General features: G+C 35.4%; 1 protein-coding gene across 9 annotated transcripts in view; it reads left to right on the forward strand.

Moving 5' to 3' along the window:
- AHI1 (Abelson helper integration site 1) overlaps nt 1–24,866 on the forward strand; it is a 212,151-nt gene that overhangs the window by 70,710 nt on the left and 116,575 nt on the right. For all 9 annotated transcript variants that reach the window (XR_014311910.1, XR_014311911.1, XR_014311912.1 and 6 more), the window contains exons 19-20: nt 5,549–5,745; nt 24,665–24,782. Coding sequence is in view for 6 of the 9 variants with exons in the window: in XM_082731093.1 (XP_082587219.1) it covers nt 5,549–5,745; nt 24,665–24,782 (315 nt within the window). In the remaining 3 variants the exon portion in view is untranslated. The remainder of the gene's footprint in view (nt 1–5,548; nt 5,746–24,664; nt 24,783–24,866) is intronic.

Below are 24,866 nucleotides of genomic sequence, written 5' to 3' on the forward strand. Positions count from 1 at the left end.
AAACTAGGTCTTTATCAGTATTTCTGCAGATTTTTATTTTATGGCTGCCTTCACAGCATTAGGAGTTAAGTTAAAGTAGGGTGTTAGTGTGAAACCTTGAAATCCAGTTAGTTGGCTTTTGTATAGAAAATCCCCCTTAATCAACAGAAACAAGTATTCATAATTGTTTGACATTTATTTTTGGTATCTGCATCCATGTAGGCCACTTTAATTCTTTCTGAAAGGCATCATAATATCGCAGAAAATAAATATTTAGACAATGCTTTTTGTTATTTTTTACCAGTTTTTTAAAAAAACTCCTTTTTTAAAAAAAATGCATGTTTAGCATAGCATAATACTTAGAAAATACAGTTTTGCAAAATGAATATGATAAATATCAAAATCCCATTCTCCTGTATAACTGTTCCTTATATCCACGTTTATGTGCTTCTCCGCGTACCCACTCAGAGCTTAATGTGAAATTGTGGTTGGCAGTAGGTGACTAGCAAGTAAAGAAAAACATGGAGTCAGTAAATGCCATTAAATAGTTAAATCCAGCTTTACTTTCCATTCATAACAACAAAAAACAATAAAATGTTAAAAGGACGGTTTTGAAAAATAAGGCAAAGATCATATAACATAATTTTTGTCTGTTGATTCATTCATCCCTGGCTCATCTACTACTGGTAAGCTCTCCGATATCCAATTCATAGAGCACTTTTCTTTCACAGCTTCAGTTTCTCTTGTTCTTTAAACAATCTTTGAATATTTAGGAGTAAATTGTCGAGAGTGCTGTGAAAGGAAGTCCAAAATATGTACTGAAAAACAGCAGTCAGACCCATGAAAATCTAAGTATAAAGCAGCTACACTTCCATCTGAGAACAGTAATTGGTATTGAGGAACGAACATCTGTCTCTGAAAGGGTGGATTGTAAGCAGGTCTTCTCCCTTAGTAATGGTGCCCGGCACTTACTTCATCAGGTCTGCAGGGAGGGAGTGCCCATTATTACAGAGCTGTGCTTTAGTTAGAGTGTGTAAATGAAGTCGGACATGAATACAGTGATCAAGGACCCAAAATTTTTAATAAGTGCTATCTCAGATTCATGGGTGGTGCAACCAAGGTTGTGACTAAAAAAAAGTGATCCTTTTGTATATTCATTATATTGCTTTATAAACTATTTGCCTCCAATTAATAATATTTTAGCAATATTTCATCATGGCAGTTATACTTCTGTATATAATTTTAGTGCCTGAATTCCCTTTATTAAATGAATATACCGTAATTTATTTAAATGAATATTGTACAATTCTGCTGTTCCATATTTTTTCAGTATTCTAAGCAGTACTTCAATACACACCTGGCTACTCTTAGGCAGTTTATTTCTTAGGAAAAAGTATTTTGAAGTTCAATGAATCAGTTAAAAAGGCAAAAAAAAAAAAAAACTAAAAAGAACCCATCACTTTCTAATTTTCCCTTTTTTCCCCCTTTATTCCTTCTTATTCGTGAGGTTGAATACATTTTTTTATTGGCCACATAATTATTCTTTTGTGAATTTTCTCTAGTGGTTCTCTGCCCATTTTTGTCAGATTATTTATTTTTAATTCATTTTGTGGGAACTCTGCTTGTTAAGAATATTAATCCCCAGCGTACCTGGGTGGCTCAGTTGATTAAGCATCTAATTTTGGCTCAGTTCATGATCTCCAGGTCCTGGGATGGAGCCACATCAGACTCCCCATTCAGCCCGGAATGCTTGTCCCTCTCCCTCTGCCCCTCCTCCCATTTGTGCATGTGCATGCATGTGTTCTTTCTCTCTCAGATAAATAAAATCTTTTTTTTAAAAAAAGAATACTAACTCCTTTTATCACTAGCTTGTCATTTGCTTTTTTTAGTGTGAGCAGCTTTATTAAGGTACAATGATATGCAATAAACTCTGTTTAAAATGTACACTTGGGTAAGTGTAGACATATTTAAACACTTGTGAAACCTTTATCTCAATGAAGATAACATATCCATCATCTCTAAGTTACTTGTGCTCCTTTGAAATTTCTCCTTACCTCCTCTTTCCCCCAGGCAATCACTATGAATTAATCTCCATTCTCTAGAATTGTATATAAGTGAGACCATTTATACCATGTACTCTTTTTTTGGCTTCTATCACTCATAATTACTTTGAGACATCTATATTTTAGATTTTATTAATAGTTCATCCTTTTTATTTCTGTGTACTGTTTCATTTTTTGATAGATCACAGTTTGTTTTTCTGCCTACCTGTTGATGGGTGTTGGGGTTGTACCCAGCTTTTAACTATTAGAAATAAGCACTAAGTATATGCATCTATAGGTCTTGGTATAAGCACGTGCTTTCATTTCTCCGAGGAAATTCCTAAGAGTAGAAGGGCTGTATCCCATTGAAGATGACCATTTAGCTTCTTAAGAAGCTGCCAGACTTCTTAAAAAGTGGCTAGGCCATTTAACCTTCCTACCAGCAGTGTGTGAATGTTTCAGTATATCCGTAGACTTGCTAAAAATTTTTTCAAAAAATTTTATTTATTTATTTGACAGACGGAGATCATAAGTAGGCAGAGAAGCAGGCAGAAAGAGAGGAGGAAGCAGGCTCCCTGCTAAGCAGAGAGCCCCATGTGGGGCTGGATCCCCAGGCCCTGGGATCATGACCTGGGCTAAAGGCAGAGGCTTTAACCCACTGAGCCACCCAGGCACCCCTAGACTTGCTAAATATGAAGTGGTCCATTTTTTCCATTTTAGCCCCTCTCATAAGTGGGCAGGGCTATTTCACAGTGGTTTTAATTTGTTTATCTTTTGTGACTAATGATGTTGAGCCATCTTTTCATGTACATATTTGCTATCCATTTATCTTCTACAGTGAAGTGTCTGTTTAAATCTTTTGCCCGTTTTTTAATTGGCTTCTTCGTTTTCTGACTATTGACTTTTAATTAACAGTTATAGATTTTCTCTATACAAGCGGTGCTCGGTTAGATACATAATTTGCAAACATTTCCCCCAGTCTTTGTCTTGCCTTCTAATTGCTTTCTTGACAGTTTTCAAGAACAAATGTTTGAAATTTTGATGAAGTACAAAATTATCGATATTTTTCTTATATGGGTTTTTGGTTTTGTATCTACAAACCTTTGCCTAATCCAAGCTCACAACAATATTCTCCGTTGTGTTCTATGAAAGTGTCTTATGTTTTACATGTAGATTCATTTTGAATTATTTTTGTACATGGTATAAAGTGTGTATCAAAGTTCATTTGCTCACATATGAATATCTAATTGTTCTAGCACTATTTATTGAAAAGACTATCTTTTTTACATGGAATTCCCTTTACACCTGTCCATACATGCTAGGCTCTTCTCTGTTTTCTTGTTCTGTTCATTTATCTTTATGCCAAAAATGAAGTGTCTTGATTACTGTAGCTTAATCGTAAGACTTGAAGTCAAGTTGTACAAGTCCCCTTTGTTCTTTTTTCAAAGTTGTCTTAACTCTTCTGGGTTCTTCGTATTTCTGTGTGGATTTTAGAATTTGACAATTTTTCCAAAAGTGACCTACTGGAATTTCGAGTGGAATAACACTGAATGTACAGGTCATTGGAGGAGAATTGATATTTCAACAACACTGATTAGTCCAACCATGAACATAATATATTTCTTTATTTTAGGTTCTTCTTCAGTTTCTCTCAGCATGTCTTTCACACCTTTTTTAAAAAGTATTTTTATTTTTGAGAGAGAGAGGAGAAAACAAGTGGAGGCGGAGGGGCAGAGAGAGAAGCAGGCTCCCTAATGAGCAGGGAGCCTGTGAAGACTCGATACCAGGACCCTGGGATCATGACCTGAGCCAAAGGCAGATGCTTAACTGACTGAGCCACTCAGGCACCCTCACCTTCATCATTATTTCCTGAAGTATGAAATATTTTTATAGCATTGTAAATGATATATCTTTTAAATTTCCAATTTCTTTTTATTACTTGAATATAGAAATAGAGTTATTTCTGCTTACTGCTCTTGTATCCTGGAACCTTGCCTAAAGTTGATTATTAGTTCTAATGGCTCATTGTTTAGATGTCATTCAGATTTCTTACACAAAGTGGGGCCGGGACCTGAGATTGAGCAAGTCTCCTTAAATATTTTTCCTCATGTACTTCACTTGCCTCGCCTTCACCTTAGCTCTGTATAGATGATCCTATCTGTAAAGAAAGATGGTTTTAACTCTTATACATTCTCTCTCATTTTTGGTAGTGTCAAGCAGGAGGGCACATCTGGTCCTTTTTACTCTTACTTTGGCCAGAGTTAGAAGAACTGTATTACTTGTCATTTGCTTTTTAATTTTGATTATGATAGTTTTTTTATTTTAATGTTTAATGTAAATGTTTATGTAGCAAAATCGGTCCATCTTTTATGTTAACAATTCTTAACATTTTCTGACTCATGCAGTCCTTTGACAAATAATCTGATAAAAGTACGGATCTGATTTCCAAAAACATTCATATTTCTGTAGTAACTTCAGTAGTACCCAGAATCCCTGAAGTCTGGTCTTTTGTTTCCCTATTACAAATCTTGATTATATCAGTTACTTTTCATGTTATGTATAGAAAGGCCTTCTATTTAAAACTATATAATTAAAATACTTATTAAATAATCACAGTATATTTTTTTCTCCTTCTTATATTCAAACAGGTGCTTACAAATTTTGAAATTCCTTTATTTTAAATGATCAAATGAGATAATATATGTGAAAGCCTTCTAAAAACCATAAAGTGCAATATATATGCTGTTGTCCTTGTCATCGTCATCATCATCAAAAACATTCACCCTGTTGACTATCTATTCCATCCTGGATAATTAAATCCAAAGAAAGAATTACTTTAAGAAATAATTTAAACTATGAAAGTACTCCTACATACATGGTCTGTAATGAGAGAAGACAAAAAACATTATAAACATTCAGTAATAGAAGAATGCATAAATAACTGCTTCATTGATGAGATGTTGTAAAGGACTTAAAAATGGTAATTGCAGAGTAGTAAAGATATGAAAGATGTCTGTATTTAAATTAAAAAACTTGACATTTTATTCACATTATGGTATCTTGTATAAAATGTACATATGCATAAAGATTAAGAGGGGTATAGAAATATGAAAACAGTTGTTTTAGGGAGATGGGTTTGTAAATAATTAGTTTATTATTCTTGCCTTTCCTTTAGTTCTACTCTGTATGCCTTTGAGTTTTTATATTAGATACTTTCTGTATACATATAAATAAATTAGGCTCCCATCCCAGCTTACTGCTTACCAGACCGAGATTGCCATGGCCTTCAAGGCTCAGTGATAATACCGCCTGACATAAATCATCTGTGACATTATTTTTTCCTTTTTTGTGTTTTTATAGTATTTTAAAAACTTCCCATTTTGTCAGTGATGTTGTTTTCTTATTACCCAGTTTTTAAAATGTATTATGTAGTTTCTGATCATTTATTTAATGCTGTAATTTCATGGCTTATTTCATTGTGCTTTTGTTGTATTGACTTGAACTAATTACAAATTTACTTTTTCCAGTTGCCCAGCAAGAGGCTGAAATGTTCAAATGCTACAATGGAACATTTCCATTACATGGAATATACCAAAGTCAAGATGCTTTATGCACCTTTCCTAAACTGCCTCACCAAGGTTCTTTTCAGATTGATGACTGTGTCCACACTGAACGTTCTTCAATGAGGATGCAGCAAGTGAAACAGAGACTTGATTCTGTCACAGTATGTATAATAATTTTATGCAGTTGAGAAGTTGGAAATTTTAAAACAGAATGTTGATTATGTTTCACATTGCCATGACAATAAATACTAATTCAACAAAGTAAGTTAATTATTTAAAAATAGGCTTTCTTGTGCTCTTATAATTCCTTTGTGGTGTTTATTCTGACATCACTCATTGCAGTAAATAGACCAATTTAGGATAACCTACATGCTTTCTTGAACTGATACTTCTATAAAAACCAGCCCAAGACCTGTTTTGCTGTTTAAAAATGGAAGTGTATGTATGCATATGTACAACACACACAAGCACAACAAACACCAACCTGGGAAAATATTTATATAAAATATGTTAGGAACAGCCTCCTTAATGTGCAAAACTAAACAATAAAGAAAATTAGACCTCCACAAAGAAATGGATAAAATTATAATAAGTACATACTTCCAAAAAGAGTGGATACAGATATTCCTTAAGCATATTTAAAAGGTCTGTTATCTCACTACAAGAAAATAGGTGCCTCAAAAACCAGGTGTTGCCCATAAAACTGGAAAATAGATTATGAAAATGAGGAGGATGCTTAGTTAAAAATATTGTGCTGTTTATCCTGTTATTTATAAATTACTACACAGTCTTTCTCAAGGGTAAGGTGTATGGAGAAGCTTAAATATCCTTAAAAATATTTATGCTCTTTGACCATAGTAGTTCTTTTAGTTAGAGTTAGCCTTGAGCTCCTTGAAGACAAAGACTGTGCAGACTTGTTCCTTGTTGTGGTCTCACCTTTTGGCATAGTGCCTGGCACTTAATAAATATTATCCCTTTCTCTCCTCCTTTGATAGGAATCTTGACCAGTTTTAAACCAAACATGTCAGGAGCTACACTGAGGCACCTTTAGTTAGCACTGTATTTCTCTCCTTTTCTCTCTTGAGAAAATTAGAATTTCAGGTATATCAGACTGCAGGTTTAGTTGGAATAGCAGAGAAATTCTTCTCAGTATAAATTTTAGCGTATATACTAGTAATTAGTAAGTTTATTTCAGTGTTGGGGATAAAAATATATAATTATAAAAAATAAAAAATTTAAAATAAAAAAAGTTTATTTCAGTGTTGTAATTCTGTGAGTTTTAACATTTAATTTAATTGAATAATGTATGATGTTCCAGTTTTTAAAAAGAAGTAGAAATAGACAAATTGAGTTTTGAAAATTAGAGGAAAATCTTTCTTCACTAGGAAGAAAAGAAGTGTCCTCTATCTAAAATTTTACATGAAAAAACGATTTTGCAGATTTAAGAGAAACTGACTTACAGATAAAAGAACAGGTTTCCTACAATCTGTTGTTGATCTTCACACTATAAAAGTTAACATCCTGGAATCAACTCAGTCTTGTAGCTTTTCTTTTCCATCATCTTACATAGCTGTCATCTTCAGGTAAATGAAAGGATATATGAACAAAAGAAAGCAGATGTAAAGGAAAACTCAGAAAGATATTTTTTAAGATATGACATCAAAGGGATAGGGGAAGCCCACTGGTAATTTATTGTAAGAGAAAAATTCATTTCTCTTAGAATCAGTAATTTATTTAGCTTTTACCACATCTTTCTTTTTAAAAATTATTTAGAGTATATCCATTTGCATGGGATAGAGATAGATCGAGGCTGCCTTTGGATTTGAAAACTTTGCTGTGTTTTTTGAAAAACTGTATTTTTCCCACCTTGAGACAATTCACTGAACTTTTTTCCAAATGTTATCTGCAGTGGGTTTTTTTCTTCCTGCAGTGGGTATATAACATGTATGGGAATAAAAAACAAAAGTTATCTTTATTCCCATGGCAGCTCTGTTCTTTTTATATTTTGCAAACATTTGAGGTTGACTGGATTTTTACCTTTTGTCACAAAGCCTTTTTCTTGTTTCCTGTAATTTATTTTGGTAGATTCCCAATTTTTTTTTGTCAGGTTATTACTTAATCCATTAAAGACTATAACACTGGTCTAACAGAGAAGTATAATAGAGAAGACTTGATTACTTCTATATTATAGATTATTTCTATAATACAGAATTACTTCTGTATTATTCTGTATTAATAGAGATACTTCTTTCTTTGTAACCACAGTAAGAATTTCTTAAATAAAATATAATGTAAGTTTAAGGTATGGGGGTGTGGCTGTGTGTGTGTCTGTGTGTGTGTGTGTGTGTGTGTGAATTGCATAACCAATTTAGTTCAATGGGCATTTAATAGGCGTTTACTCATTACTGGGTAAAGGATACAAAAATAGAGAATTTTGTGTTCTCTGTAGCTTTACCATGTAGTCCTTTTGCTGTTTCCTACATAAGAGGTTTGTATGTACTGTTAAATTCTATTAGCTAGGATCTTGTTGAGAATTTTGGCATCTGTGTTCATCAGGGATATTGGTCTCAAATTCTCCTTTATGATGGGGTCTTTGCCTTTTTTGGGAGGCTTTTGATCAGTGCTTCAGTCTCGTTACTAGATACTGATCTATTCAGGTTGTCAGTTTCTTCCTATTTCAGTTATGGAAGTTTATAGGTTTCCAGGAATGCATCCATTTCTTCTAGGTTGCTTAAGTTATTGGCATATAGCTGTTGATAATAATTTCTGATGGTTGTTTCTATTTTCTTAGTGTTAGTCATGATCTCCCCCCTTTCATTCATCATTTTATTAATTTGGGTCCTTTCTCTTCTCTTTTGGGTAAGTCTGGCTTAACAATATTATTAATTCTTTCAGAGAACCCACTTCTAGTTTCATTAATGTGCTCTACTATAGTTCTGGTTTCTAATTCATTGATCTCTGATCTAATCTTAATTTTCCCTTCTCATGTGTGGGTTAGACTTAATTTGTTATTGATTCTCCAGATCTTTAAGGTGTAAAGATAGTTTACATATTCAGGATTTTTCTGTTTTTCTGAGTAAGGCTTGGATGGCTGTGTATTTCCCCCTTCCCCTGCCTTCGCCATATCCCATAGGCTTTGGGTCGATGTGTCTTTGTTCTCTTTGGTTTCCATGAATTGGTTCCTCAAAAAATTAAAAATGGAGTTACCCTATGATCTGGCAATTGCACTACTGGGAATTTACCCCAAAGATATAGATGGTATTTACCCCAAAGATACAGATGTAGTGAAAAGAAAAGGCCATTTGCACCCCAAACTTCATAGCAGCAATGTCCATGATAGCCAAAATGTGAAAAGAGCCACATGTCCTTCAACAGACGAAAGGATAAAGATGTGGTCCATATATACAATGGAGTATTACTCAATCATCAGAAAGGATGAATACCCAACTTTTGCATCAACATGGATGGGACTGGAGGAGATTATGCTAAGTTAAATAAGTCAAGCAGAGAAAGTCAATTATCATGTGGTGTCACTTATTTGTGGAACATAAGGAATAGCATGGAGGACAAGAGAAGGGGAAAATGAAGGGGGAGAAATTAGAGGGGGAGATGAACCATGAGAGACTATGGACTCTGGGAAACAAATGGAAAGTTTTAGAAGGAAGGGTGGGTGTGAGGATGGGTAAGACTGGTGATGGGTATTAAGGAGGGCACGGATTACATGAAGCACTGGGTGTTATATGCAAACAATGAATCACGCAACACTACATCAAAAATTAATGATGTACTGTATGGTGGCTTACATAACACACACACACAGAGAGAGAGAGAGAGAGAGAGAACAGGTTTGACTGTGTTGCTGCAATAGCAGTCCCTGGAAGGCATCCTGCAGCCCAGATAGGATCTCCTAGGTAGACAATATCTTGAGAGCATTGACAAAATTCATTCTAAGGTTTTAAAATTTGTTCCTGTCAGTGCATCCAGACTTTCTCAGAATCTGGGTTACCTACTAGGAGTAATCAGTCTTAAAACATTTATTTATAAACCTTAAAAAAATCTTATAGTGAAAGGTGTATCTTTCCAGTTGCCTGCCCACTCAGCACTACTCTCCCTTTTTAAAATTAATCTGAAACCCAGGTTAATGGTTACAGAGTTGATTATTAAGCAGAATCATAGGAATAGGGATTAGATGGGTTTAAAGACATTTTATGGTAGCTTTGAAAAAAAAAAGTTAATTTTCTTTGCCCTATAGGAGATTTCACCTAATAATGCTTGTTTGGTGCTAACCAACATCTGTATAATTATGGGTAATAGCTGACATAATAATTCCTGGGCTAATTGATTTACATGTTTATCATATTTAATCCTCAAAACCATCGTATAATGTGGGTGCTAGTATTACCCCCATTTTATGGAACTTGAAGCTGAGGTTTCCAGAGCCCCTCCTGTATTGCCCATGTTACAGAGATGGCAGGCACTGGAGCTGAGATTCAGTCCACGCAGTCAGACCTCATGACCAGTCAGTTTCACCTTCTCCTTTTAGGGATCAAATTACTAATATCCATTAGACAGAATGTCTCTCCCTTAGAAATTTTTGGATAAAAAATTGATGTTCCTCTTTCCATTTTCTTTTTTCCTAAACTCCACATTCATCATTACCATTTTTCTTTTCTCTAGTTCTTGTATGCTGATGATACATGCTAGCCAACCCTTTTGGACTTATTTTTTTGTGTCTCCTTAGCAGCAAATTTTCAAGTCATTCATTATATGTTGACTTTTACTAGTTTCTTTTTCAGAATTGATCTTCTCTTGGCCTCGTCCCATAAATTTTTGGCAGTTCCTTCCTGTAGCTCTTTCAATATGGATCATATACTCTGCCACTCAGTAAGGTTTATTCTTAGATTTCCTCTGAAATAAATTATTAATGGTGGGAATTATATTTGTGGGCATTGTTATTTATGGAGATAATTATAAGTGGCAATAAAATCTGGGTGTGTCTTTGAAATTGTTAGTGCTCTGGTAGAATTTTAGTGTTTACCAGTTCATTATTATTGCTTGTCATTAAATTTAATGAAGCCATATGTCTTTCTTGAGACAGATACATGTAGGCCCTCCAGGGTCTTTTTCTCAGTGCCTTTTGTTGTGGCAGGTTAGATTTACCAAGAACTCATTGAGTCTCTTTAATTCACAATACAGAGTGACAGGTATAGGGTAAGGAAGAAACTCTCCCAGATGTTGATTTTGGTTATTAAAAGATTAATATCAGGATATATTGAGAAGAGTTGATAATTGTATTAAAGAGAAATTATGAATATTTCCCTGCTTAGTGTATTGTTTTTCTTTTGGGAGGTGATACAAGCCTGTGCTACAAAGGTAAACAATTTTTATTAGAAGAAAGATAATTTGGACGCCTGGGTCGCTCAGTTGGTTGAGTGACTGCCTTCGGGTCAGGTCATGATCCTGGAGTCCTGGGATCGAGTCCCACATAGGGCTCCCTGCTCAGTAAGGGGTCTCTTTCTCTTCCTCTCACCTTCCTCTTCTCATGCTCACTCTCTCTCATTCTCTCTCTTTCTCAAATAAATAAATAAAATCTTTAAAAAAAGAAGAAGAAGAAAATTTGAAAACCATAGCTTTGATTGTGATGTATCAAAGAATTGAAATGTACCATTCATACTTTTAAATAGGACTTTTACAAAAGTTAATCAGATGTGTATTTTCCGTATTTGAACTTGAGTTTATCAAGGAATTACATATAGGAATATGAGAATTTAGCAAGTACCTTCCTATTTTTGAAGATTTAAGAATATTAAGTGATAGGGATATACTTTTAGTAAAGGAGTAGAGTCATTTGATCCTCTGAAAAAAAATTATATATGATACTTAATAGGTAAGAGACATCAGTACAGTTCCAGTGGACACATGTTGAATAAATTGTGTAAGCCTTGAAATACATATAAGCTGCACATGTATGCAGCTTATAGCAATGACAGACTGTGCTGGTAATGCTCTTGATTATTTATGCCAGTGTTTCACACTTCTTTTCCCGTTTAGCTATGTAGCAATCCTGAGACACAAATTAGATATTATTGTTATTCCAACTTTAGAAAGGAGAAAGCTGAGGCTTACTGATATTAAATGTTTCCTCAAGACCCCAAAGTTAATCTAAAAATAGTAGCATATAAAAAGCCTCTGATTATTAAATAATTTCAACGAAATTGTATCCGAGATGCTTTTAACACAGCAGCTTTCTTTTATAAGCAAGTTTATTTTATATCCAACCTTTAACTCAGTTCTCAAGAAAATAAATGTTAATTTAAAAGAGTTGGAATGGCACGTTTGTCCTTCCCTCCTCTTCTGTCTACTCCCCAAATTCAGTTGAATAATTAGACATTCATTTATTTATGAAATGTAATTATATCTGTCACGAGGTGAAAGGATGAGACCTTCAGAACAGAATTAGACTGGTGTTTGTATATTCAGAGACTGCTTTATGTAATAACAGTGCAGTGGAAGTATTTTTTAATTTAGTAGACATCTACTCCCATGTGACAGGCACTTGGAATACAGAAGTAAGTAGTAGGCTATTATTTCTTTTCACATGGGGCATCTTATGGAGGAAACATGGCAGAAAATACTGGGCTCACCCCGTCACTGAGCTGTCCAGTATCAGTGAGGACCCATCACTTTTTTACCTAATCATCACAAACAGGATAATGGAATATAGACAAGGGGAAGGAAGATGGCGGGGGAGGGGAAGAGAACAAGGTATATTCTGACTTGGGCTGCAGATGTTCAGGAAACTTGTTCCTGATAGCAATGATTAGTATGATGATTATAACTCTAAGATTGCTGAATCTTCTTAAATATACATAGTATATAAAACCAAAGTCCAAAAAATAACTGAGTTTCTGACTAGCAGTTCAGAGGTATTTCTCTTTAACAAATAAATAACCACGATTCTTTTATAAAACTCTCTGAATGTCCAGATAGTAAAGTGTTCTGCATGTATTTGGCAAAGGTTTATAGAAACTCTTACCTGCTAATCTGGAACCTCTCTGTGGATGAAGGATCTTGTTCTATTCATCTTTGTATTCTAAGTACTAATCAAAAGTAGAATAAATGCTCATTGAAATTACAGTGACATATTTGGAAGTATTTGGAAAGATTAACCTTATGAGTTACTTTAGTTATTTTTTATACATTTTATTGAGAGATAATTCACATACCAAAATATTCACCTTTTTAAAGTGTGCAATTTACTGGTTTTTACCCTGATAACAAGGTGTGCAAGTATCACTACTATTTGATTTTGAAACTTTTATTCCCTCCAAAAAGAAATACTCTTTCTCTTAGCAGTCCTTATTCCTGTATGTTTATACACATACACACATACACATACACTCACAAACTCCTGGTAACCACTAAAACACTTTTTGTCTCTATGGGTTTGCCTATTGTGGACATTTTATATACATGGAAGCAAATAATATGTGGTCATTTATAACTTGCTTCTTTCACTTAGGATGAGATTTTCATAATTCCTCCATTTGTCACATGTTATAAATGCTACTTTTAATTGCCATATATGATGCCATTATATAAATGTATTACATTTTGTTTACCAGTTCATCAGCTTATAGACATTTGGGTTGTAATAGCCCCTATTGTAATAGCCCCTAAAGTGGCCTATTACAGACAATGCTACTATGATCATGTGTGTGCACATTTTTCTGTAAGCATATGTTTTCATTTCCTGGGATATATATCAAGGAGCAGAATTGCCAGGGCATATGATAACTCTGCATTTAATGTTTTCTAAAACTAATAAACTTACCCAAAGCAGTTACACCATTTTATATTCCCACCAGGAATGTATAAGTGTTCCAGTTTCTCCCCATTTGTGCCAACACTTGTTATTTTCTGTCTTTTTTAGGAAATAGCTATCCTGGTGGGTAAGAAGTGATACCTCATTGTGCTTTTTGATTTGTGTTTCCCTAATGACTAATGGCACGGAACATTTTTGACCTGTCATCTTTGTATCTTACTTGGAGAAATATCTGTTCAAATCCTTTGTGCATTCTTTAAATTTTTTTTTGTCTTTTTAATGTTTATGTTTTAGAGTTCTTTGTATGTTCTGCATATAAATCTCTTATCAGATAGATGATTTGCAAATGTTTTATTCCACTTCGTGAGTTGTCTTTCCACTTTCTAGATGGTGGCCTTTAAAACAGAAAGATTTTAATTTTTATGAAATTCAGTTTATCTGTTTTTTTTTCTTTTGTCACTTTGATTGTGGCGCCATATCTAAGAAACCATTGTCCCGGTCTCTGCATTCCAAAGATTTACTTCCTTTTTTAAAAATTTTAATATGTTTAACATTTAGGTCTGTGATTATTTTGAGTTCATGTTTTTCTATGTATAATGCAATGTAGAGGTCTAATTTTATCCCATTGCATGTGGCTGTCTAGTTGTCTCAGCACTATTTGTTGAAAAGGCTATTCTTGCCTCATTGAATGGTCTGAGCACCATTGTCAAAAGTCTTTAATCTTGAAAGCAGAGTATATTTTTGAATTTCTCTTCTGTTACAACCAGGATAGTAAATTTTTACCAAGTATCCAAGCTTCTTCTTCCCTGAATCCCAGCCAAAGTTTTATGTTGTTGAAAATTCATTCCTTTTTTCTGTTAACATTATTTAATCCTTGCCTTCTAAGTATGGTGTGTTTGTGTGCTTGGAATATAACAGTGTACAGGCACACTTTGTTATAGGGAGACAAACAATAAAAAAGGAAATAAGACAGTTTCAGATAGCAAGTGATGTTGAAAACAATAAGAATAGTCCCCTGGGACAGAGAGTGACTGGTAGGTAAGGCTGCCTGTAGTATTCTCCTTAAAGACCTCTCTGAGAGAAACACTTGATAAGGAGCAGGTCCTGTCCTGAAGAAGTCCTCATCTGGAGAGATAACTGGCATGCTGGAGAGCAGAAAGAAGAGCACTGTGTATAAGTAGTAATGGTGAGCAGGCAAGGGGAAGCAGTGTTTGATGGCCAGGTTGGAGAGGTGATTAGGAGCTCATGCATGTCTGTTAGCGTGGAAATGCATGGGAGGAATAATTTCCCTTCTGTCTTAGATTCTGTGGCTGGTCTAACAGTTAAATTGACTTAAGAAAAATAATTATGTCTATATGAGAACCCCACAAAGATAGGAGACCACAAAGCTGCCAGGCAATTAAGGCCTTTCTACCATCTTTACTGGAGGAAAGGAATAGAGGTCCGGGCTTCAAAATGGGAAGGCTGAGAGGGGAAGCTGAGAGGAGGAACTGTTTGGTAAATGAAGGAGGTGAAAAAGTTTTCTGGGCACAGCTCTCTTCCAACTAGAGGCCCCCTTTTAGTATAAATTTCTCTTGTTAAAGGACAGCTTCTATACTTGTTCTCAGAGCTTCTCCAGTATCTGCAGTTTCTCAAAATAATCCTTATGCCAAAGAGGCATATTTGAGGGTGACATGTTCTGCTAAACCTTCAGTAAAGTTTTTGGTATTGGTTTAATCAGAGAGCAGTGATGGAGATATTAAGTTGGGGAGAATGTGAGAATAGATTTTAAAAGGGGAATAAGTCTTCCAAGTAGAGAGATCAGTTGGCTGACTTTTATGGTAATCCAAGAGGAGATGGTAGCCTGGACTAAGAATGATAAAAGATAAACAGATAGCTATTAAAAATTTTAATAAATCAGTAAGTTTAAACAAAAAAATTGATTTGGGGGGTGCCTGGGTGGCTCAGTCGGTTAGGCGACTGCCTTCGGCTCGGGTCGTGATCCCAGGGTACTGGGATCGAGCCCCGCATCAGGCTCCCTGCTCAGTGGGGAGCCTGCTTCTCCCTCTCCCTCTGCTGCTCTGCCTGCTTGTGTCTCTCACTCTCTCTGTCAAATAAATAAGTAAAATCTTTTAAAAAAAAATTGATTTGAATGGCATAGTCCCAAACTGGAAGTGGTTAGAAGTGTTCCATAGGCAGGAACTGAGGAAAGACTTTTATATAGGAACGACTGAAGCAAAGCAAGGAAATTATAGATTGGCCATATTTTAAAGCGTAATTGGCTGTTGGTGATTGGTTGTCCTTAGATTTTGATTTTGTAACCTTGAGGTATTTACAGTCTTACATTTGGGCTTGTTTCTGTAACCTGTAAGCCTTGCCACCATGGCATTAGAACTGCCTCAGACTCTTGGCCTCCTGTTTAATTAATTTACCAGTGGCAATAATGAAGATGCAGGCAATGGACAGAATTGCGATACATTTTGGAAGTAAATTTAACACAGCTCAGTGATGGGTTGGATGCGGTGTAAGTGAAGAAACTGTTGTCACTTCCAGCAGTCATACAGATGCTAGTAGTGCTTTTTAAAGAGGAATGCTGGAGTGGGGGGAGCAATTTTAGGAGTGGAGTTTTGGACATGGATGTAGTTGTCTAATAGACAATTGAATTTCTGAGTCTCAAGACTCAGGAAAGTCAGGGCTAGTGCTCTATATTTTTAATCTGTCAGATTGGATAACATCACCTGGGGAGAGATAGCTAAAAACCTGAGGCACTTGTCCAGGAGAAGGGGATGTCAGGGAAGCCTAAAGGAGAGTATTTCAAGAAAGAAGAGTGGTAAACTGTCACATGCTACAGAGAAAATGAGGAAAATTGACAATTGTATTTGGCTTGATGGTGTCCTCTGGATACCTTGATGAAAACCATTTCAATATGTGACAGAGATAAAAGCACAATTGAAGTGAGTAAAGGACTAAATGGAAGCCCATAAATTTTGACTGGGGAGCAAAGAAACAGGGACCGAAGAGGAATCTTAAGTGGACAATATTAAAGCATACTTACCTGCTGATTGCGATAATTCAGTGGTGATGGAGAAGAATTACCATGGAGGTGGTAATTGCTGGACCCAAGTCCTTGAAAAAGTGAGAGGAGATGTAGTCCTGAATGCTCACAGAGACACTGGCCTTAAGAGAAGGGATTTTCATCCCTTCTGATCGGCACGTAGGTAGAAACTGGGTAGATGCTTACTTAGATACAGAGCAATCATCCGATTGCTCGAAGATAGTAACTGGTATTAGAAGTCTTGTATTGCTCTGAACTGATAGAGCCCTTAAAATATCTATATATGAATTCATAATTTACAAATTTTTTTGCTCCTTTCTGTGCTTGGGGTTGGATTGAAGTATATCAGAAATGGTATTAGCTGGAATCTGTTTCCATTAAGCTTTGTATTAGTCCTCATAAACATAATGAATTTGTTTTTCTTATGTTTCCAAACATATTTATATTCATACCTGGCATGTGATATAATTGGGCCTACTCTTCCTTAAATTATCATTGATTCTGCCTGTCTCTGTGAATTCAATTATGAATTCCCTCAGGGAGAAACAACTCTCTTTCTGCTTTCTCTCCTTCTTTCCTTCCAGTCTGCCATGCTCCCTTCCTCCCATCTTCCCTCTTCCTCCCTGTTTTCCCTCCCTTCCTTCTTTCCTTTTTCTCAGCTCTACGTAGTACTGCCTCAACCTCTGATCTTGTATTTCTGAATTTTCAAACTCCTCTGTCTACTTATTAATGCCATGAAACTCTATTTATTTGTTTGTTTAATTATTAATATCCCCTACCCAAGAAGAATATAAAGGCAACCAAGCTAAAGTTTATTAATTATGTTTAGTTGAATAATTTTATACAAGTAAGGTAATAATTACAGTCAGATATATCTTAGAACATTTGTTCACTGAAAAGTAAAAAAGTTTAAAAAATAGAGAATCCAGAGAAGGTAATTTTTTTAATCTCCTAAAAAAAAGTTTGAATATTTGAAATTTGAAAAGATTAATAGTATGCAGTTTTTTGGACAGTTTCTTTTTAATAATTTGTTTTTAATGCTTGTAATTATTTCTTTATATCATTCCAAAACTGGATAATAGCAAATCAAGTATTGTTATTTTGACAGTATTTGGGAGACTGGCTTGACTGTAGGAGTGCTACAAGCTACAACAGGCCACTAAAATTATGGAATTTCATTCCTGGAAATTTTAGAAAAAGTCCTGTGTTAGGAAAAGCCAGGTTTTCTCCTAAGTGTCTCCTTTACTCTTGCACTGCTACCAGTACCTGAAACACTTCTGACACCAAATGTGCTGTGGTTTTCCCCACACCAAGTGGTTCTCTGCAATTTGACTCCGTTTTGACTCTATGTACCCGGGAATGGTAGCAGATTGGCAGATCCCACAAGTTAAGGACTCAGTCCCACAATACTTCACCTGCTCTCCCTGCCCCCACCCCTGCCATTTCCAATGTCATTTGCAGGTCCAGGTTGTTATCTGTATTTCTGACCAATCAGCTATAAATTGGAGACATGACAGTTCCTCGGTTTCAATTAATTTGCTGGAGCAGCTAACTAAGAACTCAGGAAAACAAATTACTTACTATTTGCCAGTTTATTATAAAGGATACAGATAAACATCCAGATGGAAGAGCTGCATAGGGCAAAGTATGTGGGAAGGGTCCTGGAGCTTCCATGACCTCTGTAGGCACCGCTCTCCAGCATTCCTATGTGTTCACCACCCTGGAAGCTCTCCAGACCCCATATGATGGGGAGTTTTATGGAGGTTTCTTCAGGTGGGCATGGTCAGTTATAATTTCATTTCTAGCCCCTCTCCCCTCTCTGGAAAATGAAGGACGGGCTAAAAATTCCAAGTTTCTAATCATGGCTTGGTCTTTCTAGAGAGAAAGAGCACATCAAGAGTCACTTCAGCAGAACAAAAGACATTTCTGTCACCCAGGAAATTCCAAGATCTGTTAGGAACTCAGTGTCTGGAACCAGAGTCAAAGACCAAATACTAGAACAAAAGATCCTCCTAGTAGTTTTATCACTTAGGAAATCACAGGGTTTTAGGAGCTCTGTGCCAGGTACTGGAGCCAGAAACCAATATTTTTTTTTCTATTATTTCACACATTCATTTCTAGATTTAAATTTGAGTATTAAACCATGTATTTTAATATGTTCCTTACACTTAAGCCTTTTATTCTCTAATTTTTATCATTAAAAAGTTAGATTTGGGGGTTGCCTGGGTGGCTCAGTCAGTGAATCGCTTGCCTTTGGCTCAGGTCATGGTCCCAGGGTCCTGCGATCAAGCCCAATGAGTAGGGAGTCTGCTTTGCCCTCTCCCTGCTGCTGCCCCTGCCCATACTCTCTCTCTCATGTCAAGTAAATAAATAAAATCTTAAAAAAAAAGATTTGGGAAGTCTGAAAAATAAAAAGGTTTAAAAAATAGAGAATCCAGAGAAGATAATTTTTTTAATCTCCTAAAACAAATTTGGGTATTTTTATCATGAAGAGGTAAAAATTAGGTTGAGATTTGCATAGAATAGTGGTTCAACACAAATACCATGTTAAGTTTGGGCAAGACAGTAAACATATACTCCTTTCACATATATATTAAGTCATTTGACTTCCGTGCAGTTCTTATTAGTGCTATATGAGTTATTTACTAAAGAAAGATGAACAAAAATTGGTTCTTTCCCCTCAAGAAGACTACAGTTTGGTGGATGGTAATTAACTAAATACATAAGCACACGAAAGTGTTACTGGTGTTGTGATAATAGAAGATAGAAAATACACAAGACATAGTGGAGAGACAGGGAAGGGAGTAAATTCTCCTGGGAGAATCCGAAAGGCTTTTCACACATGATGTAATACTTGAGCTAAAGCTTGAAAAAGGAGTTGGCATCCACCAGGAAGATGGCGTCTAAGGGAAAGCCCATTCCTGGAAATGGAATAGTAAGAGCTGAGTCACAGGGACATGAAACAGCCTGGCGGTTCTGCAGAGCTCCATGCATTTTGTTGTAGCCGGAAAATAAGAAAAGGAGCCATAAGGTTGGAGAGCTAGCTAGTTGTTAGAATATGGAAAGTTTTGTATGTCAGTCTAAAAACTATGGACTTTACCTAGTAGAACAACTGATGGTGGATTTTAACCAGAAATGTTACTGAATAAAATTAGCATTTTAGAAAGAGCATGTTGTCAGCAGTGCAGAAGAATTAGAGAAACAGGAGATAGGGAAAACAAATCCAGAGGCGACTGCAGTAGTTTGCAAGCAGAGAGGAGGCCTGACCCAAAGCACTGACTGGAGAAAGAATGAGGTCAGATGTCAGAGCACCTAATTGACTTTGTGACTGATTCTCTGTGGAGAGCGAGATGGCAGTATAGGCTTCCCACCTTTCTGGCGAAGGCAACTTAGGTGGATAGCAAAGCTTTCCTGAGGAAGTAAATAGTCGAGGAAAAGTTGGTTTAGTCTTAAACCTACTGATTGGAAGAGTTTGGGATTTAAAAAACGTCTTGTGATGAGCACTGGGTGTTATTGAACACTACTTCTGAAACTAATGACGTAATCTATGTTGGCTAACTGAACATAATAATAAAAAAGAAAGGGAGGGAGGGAGGAAGGAATGAAGGAAGGGAAAGAAAGAAAAAGAAACATCAGCATAGTTGGCAGATGAAGTGATGAAAACAAATGTTGCTGCCCAGGGTAAGCTTGCAGTGTGAGGGAAGAGAAGGTCCAGTGGGTCTAGCAAACAGCCCTGATAAGCAGTGGCAGGATAAACCAACAGAAAATAGTTTTCCAGAAAAAGGGAGGAGAGCAATGGGCAGTGTTAGAGATCCTAGCTGCTTAAATCAGTCTGTTAACTGACCATTTGAAGTCTTGGGTGTGGTGACTTTAACTTCAGATTTAGTCTTCTGGTGGAGAAAAGCTTAGTTGTACTTGGTTGAGACTGAATGTTTAAGTTAAATGGGTAGTAGTTATGTGCTGTTTTTCAAGGAGTGTAGCTTTTAGTGAAGCTTAAGGAAATTATGGAATCATTGAGAGAGTTTTTGATTGTTTGCTATTTGTTTTTATACTGAAGCAGAAAGATCTGTGCTTATCCTATAAGGGAACAGCCAGTAGAGAATTTGAAAGAATTATGAAGAACTTTAAGTATCCCCAAGGGAATAGATGGAGGTACTAATCTCGAACAGAAGGACACTAGAAGAAAAGACATCGAAGGTGGAGGCAAGATGTATATTCTTTCATAAGTTTGAAAATGAAGATTTCAGAGGGTTGAAGACCAAATTTTCTCTATGAAGTAAGGAAATGTGTTAAGAAAAGAGGCAAAAGTTTGAAGAAAATCAAAATATATTGAGGTAAATTGACTTTGACTAAGTCATGTTGTTGGGTAGATGGTTTGAACCAGCACCAAATCTTAATTTTAAGTTTTGCACAGGGGAGTCCCATTAATCATCTTGCACTACCAGTCCTTGGTATATATATATATTAGAGGCTCAAAAGGTCTGCATTAAGTACTGAAAAACTGAACTTCATTATAACTGATTCAAATTGGAATTCTGGTTTTAGTTCATGCAGTTGTGATGAACTGATTTGAGGGGAGAATTTCTGGCACCTTATCCCACTGTAGAAATTTCTCTTCCAGCAGGAACTGTGTTTCTTCCTTATCCTTCATGTCACTATAGTAATTTATAAGGAAAATATCTAGAGAAGTAGAACTCATGTTTGAATTTCTCTTTATGACACCAAAGGCTACTCATTTGTTAAGTTTTACCTGGAAATCACAAGAACTTAAGCTGCTTTAAATTTATAGTGCTAGAATATTGATAACTGCCTTCAGTTGCCTTCAATCTCACTGTGGCTCAGGTTTTCTGTTTCATATGTTCTTTAATTACTGGGATTCTAATTTTTATAATAGACATTTGTTTTGCCATAAAACATTTTCTGGGTATTGGGGGGTTTTGGCAACCAGAACCATCCTCAAATTAAAGTATTAACTGTATTGTTTTTCCAATTTAATGAAAAAACCAGCCTTCTGCAGGAAGAAGGGGGGAAAATTTGCAAACGTGAGTATATAGACAGTATTATCATGTTTCAAGTTACAATTTAAAACCAATTGGAGGTGTCTTCACAACTTGAAATTTTAAAAACAATTCTTCAGGTGAATGTAGCATGTGATCTAAAATCAGCTAAGATGATTAGACTTATAAGTGTATATGAAAATGAGTGTTATGTATCTCCCAAAGGTTTCATAGTTTAGCTAATCACCAAAAAAGAAATTAATTGTTAGCTTGTTCAGTGTTGTGCCCTCAGTTTTAGATCAGGACAGTGACTTTTTTAATATGAAAACCAACCTCCTCTTGGAGAATTAGTGTTTGCATGTTTTGCACAAAGCTGCTTCTGCTCTGAAAGAGTAGCCAAAAACATTTTTGTGATTAGCTTGACAGAAATTCAGGTGATACTTTTTCTCTTTTTCTATTATGAATTTCATCAAATTTTTATGCTTTTTGTTTTCCCCAGTTTGGAGGTATTAAACTGACTTTGGCAGACTGTGGTTTTTGCATGAAGCAAGCAGAAAAGCGTGTTGTGAAAAGAGGGCAGATTCGTGTAGGGTAGACTATCTTAGCCAACCTTTCTGTTGTTGTAAAATTATTAAGCAATTCTTTTCCACAGCATGTATTACAAAAATAGATATTGCTTCACTCTATTTAATGGTTATTATTATTTTTCTCCCTCTAAGTAGTGAATGTATATAGGATAGCTTTGAAAATACTTTGAGTACTAATTTCAAGTCACTGTAATAATTAACAACTGTCCAAAACCTTTGAAATCTGCTGTATGTTCCCAATTACCATTTCATAGATATAAGATAGTCTCTTCAAAAATGTGTCAAGAAGAGCAGAATTTTAAAAATGCTTAGGAAGAAACTGTAAAGTTTCTCTCTTTGAGCAGAGACAAGTATCCTATTCTAGCTTTCCTGGTGTTCTTTTTGTTTTAGCACAAGTAAATATCTGAAAAGGAAGACTGAAAAGACTGTGTGTGTGTGTGTGTGTGTGTGTGTGTGTGTGTGTGTGTGTGTGTGTCCGTCCGTCCCCATCCCCAGCATACACCTGTTCTTTTGTACCAGCTTTCAAAATGCATTGTTTGACATGTAGGATAAAAATTTTTAAGAACGCAGAAGTAAAACTGAAAATGATTCTAAAAAGAGAAGTGGATTAAATTGTTAAATGATAAATATATCACTGTATATAGTACTTCCATTTAAAAGCATAGCTCCCTGAAATATTTACTGCATCATCGTACTAAATTACATATCCCTAATTACTCTGATTTCTAGTGATGTTAATAACCAGTATTTCTATAGAACTTTATTTGTGTAGTGTCCTATGGCTTCCCTTTGCCAACATACTCAATTTAAATCTGTTTTTTATTTAATATGTTATTTAGGGCTTTATGTCTCACATATGTAAATGGTAATTTATTATACCAGTTCATCTTTATTGTTCCTCCAGCACATTTCTCACTGAAGCATGCTTACTGTTTTTATTTTTATTTTCTGTGCTTTAAGATGGAAATAAAGCTCAAAGATGTGAGATGATTTCATTGTTACTTTACATATTATATTACTATAAAGTCACCATTAATTTCGGTCAGTGTTTAATAATAGATTCTGATAGAATTTTTAAAGCTGGATAATTTTTTTAGCACTGGTGTGGTATTTGACCCCATATAACTACTTTGAAAAATATTTTTGCTTTTTGAAAAATAATATCACAACAGTTTACCAACTTTAGAACTATATTGTCATATGGTCTTAATGATTGTAGACTTTTTCACCAACTATGTAAAAGCCCTTTGCTTCAAGAGAAAAGCTTAATCTAAGATATACCATTTACTGTCATTGAAAGAAGAGAAGCATTTACAAACATTATATAAATGATGAGTCAGATAAAGGACATGTAATAATCACAATCCACTACTATGTAGCACATCAAAAGGGAATTTTGATTATTTTTTACAATGAGAGAAGGCAGCTGTTTTCATATATTAGCGTTTATATGCCGTAAACTATCATTTACTAGTTGACAAGTTACAGGTTACATTTTGCAGTAAATTAGAAATTCAGACTTCCAAATCTTTCAGAATTAGATCACATTTTTATCCTGATTTCTGAAAATTTTTATCCTGATTTTCAAAAACTAAGTAATGAATAATAATCAGACAAGAAACTAGATCATTGCCAAAATTAATTCAAAGTTACAAGATAAATTTACATGTAAAACTTTCTTTGTGAGCTGTTCTTTGTTTTCCTACAAAAGCTATAGTTACAATGTTGTATTTGTTACAGGTGTCATTTCTGGAGGACAGTATTGTATTCAGATAGTCATAGTAAGCTTCTTGTGTTATAGAGCATTGTATTTACTTACAGAAATTTTGCTTCATCATTAGATCAGTATTGTTTTTAAACAGTGCCTTAAGAATAAGTGTTTTTGATGCAATGATAGCTATTCCATTTGGCAAGTGAGGTTACAGCTCTGTTACCCGTGTCACCATGATGTGTGTAAACATGAGTATTATAGGAGTTTTCTGTGCAGTCTCTAAAAAGGAAGGACCTGCTAGTGAAAGACCCGCGGATCCCCTTACCCAAGAATCCAACACTGCCACTGGATGCAATCCCTATTATTTCTATAAGCCAAGCAGTTACAGAAGGGCAAGAGAGCAATTAATCACGCAATTAATTACCTAATCTACGCCTAAAAGCCAGAGGTTCACAGAAAAGCAAACAAGCGGTTAGTTATCCTATCTATCTTCTAGGGGAGGGGACTTTCCAGGGCAGGGGTCTTTCACTAGTTCTCAAAATGCTGAAGAAATGTGACTGTGAAACATTTTAACTTTCTTGATTGAAAGTCGGAAGTGGGGTCACTTTTAATTTTTACCTGTCTTGAATAACTTTTAAGACCACTCTATTTAAGTTATTAATAATGTCAATTTCACGACAAGCAGATTTGTTTTGGTAAGGCAGATGTACTTTCATACAGTGACGCTTTCATTACCACTGTACTCCTTCCTTGATAAAAATGATTCTGTTCTGTAAACCTTAAAAACTAAGCATATAAATCCTTACCATTTGTTTTGATCTGCCATGTGACCTGGTTTGCATCGCAGGCAAATATTTCTCATCCAGTTTTTGCATCAGTAACCCAGGAAATTACACTTTGGTTCTGATTTGCCTTTCCTATTACAGGTCAACAAAAATCTCTCATTTTCTTCAACGTCAGCCTCCTCACAGCAGTCTAAGTTAAAACAGTCAGACATGCTGGTCGCTCATCAGATTCTACCTCAGTCTGGTTTCCCTCAGCCCGGTGAGCCCTTTCTTATTTTGAGTATTCTTTTAAATGTGCAGATGCTATTTTTTTATGAATATCCTTTATTTCACTTCAGAAATA

Source organism: Mustela nivalis (assembly GCF_964662115.1).
Source record: "Mustela nivalis genome assembly, chromosome: 5".
Taxonomy (NCBI): domain Eukaryota; kingdom Metazoa; phylum Chordata; class Mammalia; order Carnivora; family Mustelidae; genus Mustela; species Mustela nivalis.